The 12,267-nt window shown below is 38.8% G+C and overlaps 1 protein-coding gene across 1 annotated transcript in view; it reads left to right on the top strand.

The window, feature by feature from the left end:
- The first annotated feature begins 3,570 nt into the window (after window positions 1-3,570).
- Window positions 3,571-12,267, top strand: part of LOC107754249 (1-phosphatidylinositol 4,5-bisphosphate phosphodiesterase delta-4-like) — a 14,875-nt gene continuing 6,178 nt past the window's right edge. Inside the window, exons 1-10 of the mRNA XM_016570623.1 lie at window positions 3,571-3,637; window positions 4,908-4,961; window positions 5,521-5,660; window positions 6,824-6,885; window positions 7,253-7,382; window positions 7,550-7,781; window positions 8,031-8,232; window positions 8,338-8,482; window positions 9,149-9,301; window positions 11,491-11,658. Of these exons, the coding sequence (XP_016426109.1) occupies window positions 4,922-4,961; window positions 5,521-5,660; window positions 6,824-6,885; window positions 7,253-7,382; window positions 7,550-7,781; window positions 8,031-8,232; window positions 8,338-8,482; window positions 9,149-9,301; window positions 11,491-11,658 (1,272 nt within the window). The 5' untranslated portion in view covers window positions 3,571-3,637; window positions 4,908-4,921. The remainder of the gene's footprint in view (window positions 3,638-4,907; window positions 4,962-5,520; window positions 5,661-6,823; window positions 6,886-7,252; window positions 7,383-7,549; window positions 7,782-8,030; window positions 8,233-8,337; window positions 8,483-9,148; window positions 9,302-11,490; window positions 11,659-12,267) is intronic.

Genomic DNA, 12,267 nt, shown 5'->3' with positions numbered 1-12,267 from the left:
TCTGACAAGATGCGCGTTAAATATCGCATGCGATTTATCGTGCAGCCCTAGTGTCAATGTTTTTATCAATCATCAGCTGAAAAAAAATCATTCTGAAAGTGATTCCATTGATATTGTTTCTCTGTGCCTTTATCGTTATTGTTGTGGTGTGGATTTTCTACACAAAATAATGTTCTTTTTTTAGCAACGTCATATGACCCCTTTAACATTGAGAATGATTTTTAGAACTATATCTTTATCAATATCTTTATAGTTATCATGCTTGGTGTGAACAGGCCTTAACATTTAGTGTAAAAAGTATGCAATTTTATTAAATAATTATTTATATAATTATTGTATAATATTGTATAATATAATTAATTACACTATATAAAATTTAAAATATTTTTATTTTAAATTAAATTAAGTGTTAAAATATGTATAATTATATTAATATATAATCAAGTATTACAATATATATAGTAAAAAATATAATTCTATTAATTAATATATAATATGTAATTAACATTATATTACACACAGATTTTTGGTGCATGTTTGTGTATCTGTGTGTAAATAACTCAAAAATCCAATTTAGTGTAAAAAAATATATTTTATACAAAATTGATTGGATTATTTTTCTAAGTATTGTATATTGTATTAATATATTTTTTTATATAATATTAATTTTTATTTCTGAAACGGCTATATGGCGGTTGCTGAATTAAACATAATGGGACAACAATGAAGCATACTGTAGTTTAGTTTTAAAACATTGTTTCTTCCGTTTTCAGTAAACGAACTACATCCAGTAAAGTGTAAGCATTACATCTTGATGCTTCAAATTTCATTGGCTGCCACCTGCTGACCCTTAGTAGTACTACAAAAAACAGCTCTAGAACAGTGGAAATAATAAAAAAAATATATAATGGCCACGTTTTCAAATCAGCAATAATTTATTTTTAATGCAGTGAAACCTGTGGTGAATCAGTGGCTAACAGTATGTTTATAATTTGTATAATAAAAGTACTGTTAGCTGTTCAATTTTATACATATCTACATACATAGCTACAACTTGATTATGTCCCATTTTCCTTAAATGGTGAAATCTAGTCGGAGATCCAGTATAGTTGTTCTAGTCCCAATTACAAGCATCATATCAACCGAATGGTCAGCTGAGTTTAGTTGCTAAGTAATCACTATTGTGTAATGAACGATCCGATACGTCGTTAAACACAAGGTGAGAGTTTCATTGAGGCGATGTCTGCAATGGAAAGTGTTCGTCCGCGTGTGTGCGTATCCAGGCGCTGGCTCGATGATATAGCGGGTAGGCAGGGACCCCCTTTTAAAGACGCCAGCGCTGTGTGTGTAAACTGAGCTCAGACATCGAGCTCGGCTGTGTTTTATTCATGAACAGAAACACGAGGAAGGGACAGAAAAGAAGAATTCCTAATGGGAGATGAAGCCAGGTACAATTGAAACTGACCGGCGAGACCCCTTGATAGACACAAATGTGCTTCAGACGGGTTGATTTTTCGAATACAAGATGTTCAAAATTAACCTAAAAAAAGTTTACATCCTCTTATTCCCTGTTTCCACCCGAACGCAGTTTAACAGGGTTGCTAAATGTTGAATGCTTGCTTAAGTAACCTGATCCGATCATCTGGGGTCTCCACTAAAGGGCCCCAGTGAGGGAGGCCAAGCGTAGACAATAGACTCTTGAGTTGTGCTCCACAAACATGCATTAAACTCCCTGACGTGTGTTTCAGAGGCAGACTGGAAGCGGGCGGCAGTGTCCGATATATGGCTGTCAACATGCCATGAAGACGTTTTAATATTTTATGAACATTCAGTCGTTTTGATCATATGTATGTAGTGAAGTTATGCCCCTTAATCATTTTTAGAGGGAGTGCTGTTTATACTGTAAAGGTCCTTGCACACGGAGTCAAAAATGTTCGTATGCGTTTTTCGTACTCGTCAAAATTCATCACGCACAGAATGTTTCGGTGGCTCTGAATTGTCAAAACAGCTTTCAAAATGCTGGCTACGGATGCGAATAATTCAGAAAATTGAACCCTAGCCAAATTTTTTTATGACGGACGAATGTTTCGGAGGCAGTGTGTAAACGTGATCGACACAACGTGAGGTATGTATTTAGTTTTTAACGTGCGAAAATTTCAATCGAACATTTCGTACTCATTGTGCAAGGACCTTAAGATTGCAATGTAATATGCTAATAGTGTTAACTGACATGGCCAAATATTCGTTTGAATACATTTTTGGTGGTGTTAGCTAATGCTAGCACACTATTTCTGTTGCTCATACTTAGGGATTTGTACTCTTATATTGAGGAGGCAAGTACTTACCTTGTAGCACTTGGACCAGTAAGCAACATACTAGCATCCAACCAGGACCACTTAGCAACCAAATAGCAACATGCTAAAAACAATTTATAATGCCTTATTAGCCATATAGCAAGAGCCTAGCATTGTCGCTGTTTTGATTCAGGTCCATATCCACCCAGAACACCTCATACTTAGAAGTATTTACTTTTAACTTGAGCAGGTAAGTATTCACGCTGCAATACGTCTATAGAACCTTTCCTATCAGATGTCAAATAGACATTTAAAAGATGTCTTTAAGATGTTTATCATTTAGAATGTATGTAAAACTGACATCTTATAGATGTCTATCAGAGGTTTGTACACAGCAGATGCTCCCCAGATGAAACTATCTTTAACAGACCTCTTGCAGACGTACGTGTGCTATCTGGGTACGTCTTGCAGATGTCAAATAGACGTCTCCATGATGTATGTGTGCTATCAGGGAGGCGACTTTAGAAAAATGCAAAAACGCTCTGTTTGGCATAATGTAATATGCAAATAGCTTCGATAATTGCAGCCAATCAGTAACTAGGAATGGTATTTCCCAGATAGCACACGTATGTCAGCAAGATGTCTGTTAAAGATCGCTTTATCTGGAAAGCATCTGCTGTGTACAAACATCTGACAGACGTCTGTAAAATGTCAGTTTTACATACATTTTAAATCATAAACATCCTAACGACATCTAATAAACGTCTATTTGACATCTGATAGGAAACGTCCAATAGATGTATTGCAGATGAGCAAACACTAAAAAATATGTCTTGCAGACGTCAAATAGACATCTCTGATGTACGTGTGCTATCAGGGTCAGGATTATTTAGAAAAGTGTTGCATTTCACATTTGCACGTTTATTCGGTCACGATTAAAGCTTTAGTTGTCACACCGCAGGAATGCAAACACTCCAATTACGCAATGCGCCAGATTGAGTTTCCACCTCAGAACTGACATACCCTCGTTTTAGGTTTACAGTGGATAGAGAGACGCAAGACAAAGCAGTCTGAAGGAAGGTTTTGACTCCCAAAGACAGAGAGACAGAAAGTGTATTTTGAGGACAAGGGGCCCTTGTGGGCATCGAGTCGCGTGTTTTGCTGTGGATCTGTGGGTGTGTGGTTGTGCGTCAGAGGGAGGTGTGTTGTGGTACGATCAGCTGTGGCGAGATGTGGACAGTCAGTCCGGCTCTGTTGCAGCGGGGGCCACATTACACCGGCTTCTCCTGAGTTATGCTCCTCTTCAAAGCTCAAATACAGATCCAACTATGAGCCCACAGAGGGTAAGACCTCTTTCAACCCTGAGATAGTGAATATTATTGTATTTAAGTCCCTGGCTGTGAAAGTTTATCTACAGATATAGGATACCTGTTTGTAACTGGTGCTTGTTTTGTCTTTCTGCTTATAGTTAAATTGTTATTTTTAATAGTTATACATATTTATGTAACTTTTATAGTGTAGTTATTTATATTATTTATTATTTGTATTTTTAATAGAAAATATTTCAATGAAAACATAAAATACATTTAAAAGTAACAAATTATTTTGCAGTTCTAATCTTTAATTTCTTTATAATATAATATAGTGAGCATACGGCTATTGTTGACACTGTTGTTGTTATCATTTGTAACTTGATGTAGCTCATTCATATGTTATATCAGTGTTACAAGAGTTTTAGTCATTAGTTGTAACAGCAACTAACAATAAATTAATTGAAAGAATCTGGAACATATGCTTGAGTTCAGCAAGTTTTTGTTAATAACTCGTTAGCAGTGTTGGACATTTAGTCCGCCATGTTTATGGCGACTGGTTTGTGTGAAACCTGAATCTTCATGGCAACTTTGGCTGAGTATTACAACACATCTCTGCTCACATGGCAAGCTTGAGGTCATTTTGTTTTGTTTTTAGATGAGTTTTCCTAGTTCATAATGTGTGACTTTTTTTTCTGATTTTGCATGGCTGTGCAGTATTTGAGGGCAAGTGTGAGATGCTTTTGCACTGAACAGATCCATACAAACATTAGAGAGTCTGAGGCAACAGCTCTAGTGCTGATCCCTGTATTAAAGCCAGACGTCCAGGGGCTTTTCACAAACAACAGCCATTTATACCGAGGGAAAGGTTTTGTTTGAGGGTGTGCATATGTATTTGTTTAAAAGCAGTGAAAAGGTTTTGCATGAATGGAGGAACATATCAGACTTAAAAATTGTTTGTAATATTATTACTAATGCAGTTCAGTTTCTTAAAAATATACACAAGTATCTGAATATTTAAATTTTTTTCCAATGTTTGTGTGGTTTTTCTTTTGAAATTATTGCTGATGGCTTGTTACTTTTATTAATGAAAATTATGCTGTTACATATAAAATCTAGCTTTTTATATTAGGGGATACCCCAAGTATACCTTTTTAATGCATGTTTTTAACATTTACAGGCGTAAATGTTATTGTATAAATGTATAACCATTTGCTGTGAAATGTATGATGTCTTAATATTCTTTACTCCACTTCATTCAGTGTGACTCATTAATTTATTCTCTCTCTTTATTCTAAAACAGGAGACGGCTAAAAAATGACAGAACAACAAATGGCTTCTTCTGAAAGGAGCCTATGTAAGTTTAAACTATGGGGGAAAAAATCCCTGACTGTTTTCAATGTATTTATTTGTTCCGTAGTAACTGACTCAGTGTTGTACACTGCAAGTAAGCAGGTGGCTTAGATAGACCATTGTAGACTGTCGATATAAACACTTTTAAGGTGATACGAAGGTTATTCCATTAGTTCTGGTAGATTTTGCCTTAAAATGTCTCCACAAACATGGTAAAACCATTCATTGTTAGAACTGTTGGGAGGTTCTTACTGGGAAAGCATGATAAAAGGGCTAAATTATATCTAATTTTGCATTTAAAATGCTAAATATTAAATCATAATTCCATTACCTTATCTGGTAGTGTTAGAGTGCTAGCAACACAAGCTTACAAGGATTCATAAAATGTATGCCAAAACCTCATATCTATACAAAAGGAGCATTCATTATCTGATCATGAGAGGCAGGGGGTGTTTCTAGCTTGTTGTGTTTACAATGATGTGCTAGGAATCTGGGTCAGGTGCATTACCTGTTGTCTGACCCCTCCTCGCCCTCTTCGTCTCCTGTACTGTCTTGCTTCTCAGGTATCCAGGCTGATGATGACCTGAAGTCTATGTTTGTTGGCACAGTGATGAGAAAAATCAAGTCTCGCACATGGAAAAAGCATCGTTATTTTCGTCTACAAGAAGACTGCATGACTATCTGGTACAAGAGCAAGAAAGCAGCAAATGCACACTCCACCTGTAAGTAGCGCTGACAAGATCCACAATCTGTAATTATTAGTCATTTATCCAAAGCAACATGCTGTTTTACAAGAACAATCCCATATGCTAGGGGTGTCCAGTCCTTCTCCTGGAGTGCTTGGAGAGGAGAATTGCAACACACCCTCCTAAAGTTTGTAGTGATCCTGAAGACCTTCATTAGCTGGTTCAGGTGTGTTTAATTGGGGCTGGAGCAAAGCTCTGCTGGAAGGTGGCCCTCCAGGAGCAAGATTAGACTCTGCTGTTATAAGAGATACCTGAGTTTAAGTATCTTACTTAAGATCACATTAGTGATAGTCCATGGATCAACTCTTCCTGTGACTGAACCTATAACCAGCCTAGAACAACTGCACTATTACCCTAGGCATAAATATAGCAGCCATCTTCATATAAAGTATTTTCAGAACCTCTAGATCAGGGCTGGACAACTTTGGTCTTGGAGGGCCGGTGTCCTGCAGAGTTTAGTTCCAACCCTTATCAAACACACCTGCCTGTAGTTTTCTAGTAATCTTGAAGGCATTTATTAGCTTGTTCAGGTGTGTTTGTTTAGGGTTGGAGTTAAACTCTGCAGGACAGTGGCCCTCCAGGAATAAAGATGCCCAACCCTGCTCTAGACCAGGTTCTGTTCCTGGGGGGCCTTTGCAAAAGTAATTGCAAAGACCTTGATTAGCTATTTTAGGTGTGCTTAATTATGGTTGGACTCTGCAGACAATTGGCCCATCAGAAGCAGAATTGTACGCCCTTGCTCTAGACTGGATGTAGAGTTTGCGTGAGGGTCAAAATTTGAGTCGTAATCTTGTTTTATTTTGGTGTTGAGATCTCTCGAGACCACATAAATGTTGCATTTGTATGGGTTCTGGGTCTTGATAGGCCAAATATTGGTCTGGTCTTGTCTCCAACTCTTAGGGCAGGGGTTCTCAACTATTACCCTTGAGGTCCACTTTCCTGCAGAGTTTTGCTTCAACCCTAATCAAACACACCAGAACATGCTAATCAAGGTCTTCAGGATCACTAGAAAGTTATAGGCAGGTGAGTTTTATCAAGGTTGGAGCTAAACTCTGCAGGAACGTGGACCTTGAGGGCTAGAGTTGAGAACCCCTTGTTTTGGGGTTCAGGGGATGGATAGGTAAATGTTTGGCAACTCATCGATAACCTGGAGAACATGGGGCAGAGAGAGAAACTAGACCAGTATCCTTTACTGTCACTCTTTATCTGCCTTTCTATCATTCCACTCTCTGTCCATCTTACACACACAAGGTTTCAGGCAGGCTAAAAGGCATTAAAGGACACTTAAATACACTGGGATGATCCATTTACCTGCTTTCACTCCATGTTGTGCAACATGATTTATGCAAGTTGGACACGTTCCTGGGACAACATTCTTGTTTCTCAAAGTTTTAACCCGATCACTATCTATGCTTGGATTGAAGTCCAAGCCCCTAGTTTGAGCCCTTAACTTCCAGCTCTTAAACATAACCCTAAAATCAGTTGAAAGGAACTTTACTTCGGTAAATCATACCAAGCACTTTAGTTTTCCCTTAAATGCTGTTTCCAGATGGATCTGTGATTGGTTTAAAAAGGCAGACAAAAACAGAGATGGACGGATGAACTTTAAGGAGGTCCGAGATCTGTTGAAGATGATGAATGTGGACATGAACGAGCATCACGCTCTTCGTCTCTTCACGGTAACTGCACATTTATGGCCAATCATCAGTTTTTCTATTGTTATACCACTTGATGTAGCTTCAGTTTAATGACAGTTTTGACACTAGACACTTAGGTTATTATTTGGTGATCCATTTCCAGGTAGTTGTTTGTATTTTTACATTTTGGAACTTCTATTGTTCTGCAGATGGCAGACAAGTCTCAATCAGGAACTCTTGAAGATGATGAGTTCGTGCTGTTCTATAAGATGTTGACTCAGCGTGAGGACGTCCTGCGAGTGTTTCAGGAATATTCGGGCGATGGGCAGAAGTTAACACTCCAAGATCTGAAAGATTTCTTACGGGAGGAGCAGCTACACGAGGACGGAGTTCAGCAGTATGCACTAAAACTCATTGAACGCTATGAACCTTCAGACACGGGTAACTAACAGGGTTGTACTTTTCTTACTCAAGCTTCTTCAAAGCTTAGGTTATTTGTATTTTACTTTCCACTTGCCATTGATTTGTTTAGATCATCCTTGGTGGTTTGGGTTCTTGTCCCAAACAAATTTTTAACTTTCAAACTCAACTTCTAGTTCCAGGTATCCTAATGCTGCATTTTGTGTTCTTGACATCTTGGCTTACCTTTAAATGTAGGCCTATTCATTTGTTTACCCTATGTTCCCATAGCAAGAATGCTACAAGCGATGACGTTTGATGGTTTTCTGATGTACCTGACCTCACCAGAAGGCTCTATCTTCAACCCTTCTATGGTGGAACTCTACCAGGACATGACTCAGCCTCTTTGTCATTACTTCATATCGTCTTCTCATAACACATACCTTTTGGAAGACCAAATCAGAGGACACAGCAGTGTGGAAGGCTATATACGGTACACATGTTTTCAAAAACTTATTTTAAGTAGGCATTGCCTTTAATTCCTAACGTCAGTTCTTCTTTATATTCATAAATATGTACTTGTATGTGTGTGTTTTAGAGCACTGAAACGTGGCTGTCGATGTGTAGAAGTGGACTGCTGGGATGGACCAAATGGAGATCCAATTGTCTACCATGGACACACGTTCACCTCCAAGATATTCTTCAAGGATGTTGTCACTGTGCTGGGCAACTATGCATTTAAAGTATGTCTCAAACTATGGCTTTGTTTTCATCCACACTTTTACATCTGCACATTCATAACAAAAATGTTCTGTAATTGTGCCATGGCATAGTGGTGTTATCAGATGGTAATTCTACAGTACTAGATATGTCATTGTAATGATTGATTACCATATTCAAATACTATGGTAAGTCAAGGAATACCATGGTATTAGCATTATGATAGTGTTCAACATAATTTATTAGCATGGTACCATTTTTAAACATGTTATTACCATGATAACTTTCTTTTAATCAATACTGTACCACGATATGGTGATGGCAACAGATGACAATACCATAGGTACGTCAAAGAATACCAAGGTATTAACATTGCAAACAAAAAACCATAGTATTACCTTGGTAAATGTAAAAAAAATAAACAATGATACTTGGAAAAAGAGTACATTTTTAGAGTAAATTTACTAGCTTGCATTTGTGTGTGTGTGACAGACTGGGGCCAGGTTCACTCTGAGCCAGGGCACCATGCCCTTTTGTTTCTGTGTAATGGGATCTAGGGCAGTCGACCCCTGCTTGGCAGTGTGTTAGCCGCAGTTCTGTGTTGAGTGTTCCATTTCACTCCATCACTTATTCACTCACTCACTCACTCACTCACTCACACACACTCACACACACTCTCCCCTCCACAGGCATCGCAGTACCCTGTCATCCTGTCCATTGAGAACCACTGCAGTGTAGAGCAGCAGAAAGTCATGGCCCAACACCTCACCCAGATCCTGGGAGACAAGCTGCTGAAAAGCCCTTTAGATGGAAAGATTCTCATCGGCCTCCCATCTCCTGAGGTGAGCCGGAGAGCACGGATGCATGCAGTCACTTAAACAAGTACTTCCACTTAACAAGTCCACTTAATTGCTGCTTAATGAGCAGTAAATGTCTAGCACTGGTCATTCATCTTGAAGAGTCAAAGATCTCGAAGTTTCCACCCACAAGCAGACGTTTGTATCAGAGTTCAGAGTGTGGTGACCTCTCCAGGATACATTCACTTTCTCCGGCCATTCACCTGGGGCAGCAGCCATATGATCTATGTCCATGCGACATAGCCACGCTGAATTATTAAAGCAAACGACCCTGCTAAGAAAGACCAGCTCAGACTAGCATGCATTACCTTGCTTGTCATTGTCAAGGTTAGCTTAGGCTAGGTGTTTCTGGTAAAAGTTGCTAACCGGTGAATTCTTGCTAGTTAAGAGGCCTGCACACCACCATCATCATTTCAGTAGGGTCTAAGCAGAAGTGCTATATTACTGACAAGACCATCATAGCTGTTAGTCACTAGCAAAACTTAACTGAACACCATGGTCTTCCTAGTGAAGCTGACTAAGGAAATCCTACTGGTTTAGGTGCAAATTTTTTGCATTCCTATTTGACCAACCACTATTAAAGGCACACCTAATTTGTGTGTCCATGTGTCCACTGTTAAAGTCTGTTACTGTATGAGATTTCTGATGCTTGTAGTGTTGTCAAAAGTACCGACCGCAAGACCATTCGTTACTGAAATTTTAAAAACGTCCATTTCCTGCTAACATTTCAGCACTATTGAGCAGATCCTTAAACAGCGCTGATTGGTCAATGTGTTCACACGCTCAACAGATATGACTGTGATTGGCTACAATGACCATCGCTTCACTCTTCACGCACACTCTTCACCGAGCACTCACACAGAAGCACAAGGGAGCATTTGAAAATCGCATCTATCAGCGGATCCATCTATGTGCAGATATTTTAAGGGATCCACTGACGGTGACGGATCCGCTGATAGACGCGACTATCAAACGCTCTCCCGTGTGCTTCTGTGTAACACCGTGTCCTAACTACATGTGACGTGACAAGATTTCAGTGACAAGCAATTTGGGTGTCCACACTAGACGCGACATGACGCAACAGAATCAATCAAATATCACAGCCAATCAGAAGCGAGCGCGGGTGGGCTCTCTCTGGAAGCGCTCTGCACTCACAACTAAATGGATAAGTTTATAATCCAATTCATAAATATTAAACCTTTTTAACATTATTAAATGTACATACTTTGTGACTGATACTATCTTTATGGAATACGCTTGTTGGTTTGCAGTGAGTTCACAGTTTTATCATACATCTTTGCTTTTATTTATTTTCAAGATCTGAGGTAAATCTGTTGTTGTTTTCAGTATGGCTATAAATGCCACGCAATATAACATTACATAGCACATAATCAGTACCTGAGATTATCACTGTCATATAGTTTGTATGTTGTTGTTCCAGCCAGAAATAGAATTCTCAATTCTAAAATAGAAATTTTGCATGTCGCCGTCGTAGCTAGTTAGGGCAAAAACTCAGATTAACATGGAAAAGATACCTTTTATCGCCTGTCGCGGCGCATGTAGTTAGGACACTGTGAGTTTGGTGAATGTACATACTTTGTGACTGATACTATCTTTATGGAATACGCTTGTTGGTTTGCAGTGAGTTCACAGTTTTATCATACATCTTTGCTTTTATTTATTTTCAAGATCTGAGGTAAATCTGTTGTTGTTTTCAGTATGGCTATAAATGCCACGCAATATAACATTACATAGCACATAATCAGTACCTGAGATTATCACTGTCATATAGTTTGTATGTTGTTGTTCCAGCCAGAAATAGAAATCAATTCTAAAATAGAAATTTCGCATGTCGCCGTCGTAGCTAGTTAGGGCAAAAACTCAGATTAACATGGAAAAGATACCTTTTATCACCTGTCGCGGCGCATGTAGTTAGGACACTGTGTAAGAGTTTGGTGAAGAGATGATCATTATAGCCAATCACAGTCATATCTGTTGAGCGCGTAAACACAATGGCCAATCAGCCGTGTTTAAGAATCTGCTCAACAGCGCTCAGATGTTAGGGGGGAATGGACGTTTTTAAAATTTTAGTACCGAATGGTATCGCGGTTGGTACTTTTGACAACACTAGATGCTTCCTGATGAAATTATATCTTCTCCATATTTGTGTGTAGGATCTGAAAGGGAAGATTCTGTTGAAAGGAAAGAAGATAGGTGGATTAGAGGATGGCATGAATGGGGTGGTGGATGACGCTTTGATGGGAGTAGTGAGCGACGAAGAGGAGACTGCTGAAATTGACGATGACCATCATCGCAATGACAGCATACGGCATAGAGTCAAGGTACAGTGATACATTTCAGGAGAGATGTTTGTTTAGATTTTCTAATCAAGGCAGGAGTAATTTATCAAATGATAAATTTATCAAATGATAAAGATGAATTCCACAACCTTGCACTTAAACCATGCAGTGGTGTAGCCATGTCAGAAAAGTGTCTGAACGAAAGCAAACCAGCAAAGGTAGATTTAAAAACTACCACTGTTGTACCCTTCAACAAGACCAATACCCAGAGGTTACTCGAGGGGGACTGTTCCTGTAACTAGTACACTCTAAATCACTCTTGGTAAAAGTGGCAGCTAAATGGCTAATTAGTAGTTAAAGGGGTCATATGATGCGATTTCAAGTTTTCCTTTCTCTTTGGAGTGTTACAAGCTGTTCGTGAATAGATAAGATCCCTAAAGTTGCAAAGACTAAAGTCTCAAACCCAAAAAGATATTCTTTATAAAAGTTAAGACTGGTCCACGCCCTCCTAAAACGCCTCGTTTAAACACGCCCCACATATCTACCTCACTATGTGGAAATATTAGCATAATGCGCCCAAATGTGCACGCAAAGAAAGAAGGCGTGGTTTCAGTAACCGCAGTTAGTGTTGAAGCAGCCATGTCAGGGAGA

The sequence above is a fragment of the Sinocyclocheilus rhinocerous genome, unplaced genomic scaffold, assembly GCF_001515625.1.
Source record: "Sinocyclocheilus rhinocerous isolate Xijiao unplaced genomic scaffold, SAMN03320098_v1.1 scaffold1584, whole genome shotgun sequence".
Classification (NCBI taxonomy): Eukaryota; Metazoa; Chordata; class Actinopteri; order Cypriniformes; family Cyprinidae; genus Sinocyclocheilus; species Sinocyclocheilus rhinocerous.
The sequence above is the reverse complement of the archived record's forward strand: the minus strand, read 5'-3'. Positions and strand labels throughout refer to the sequence as shown.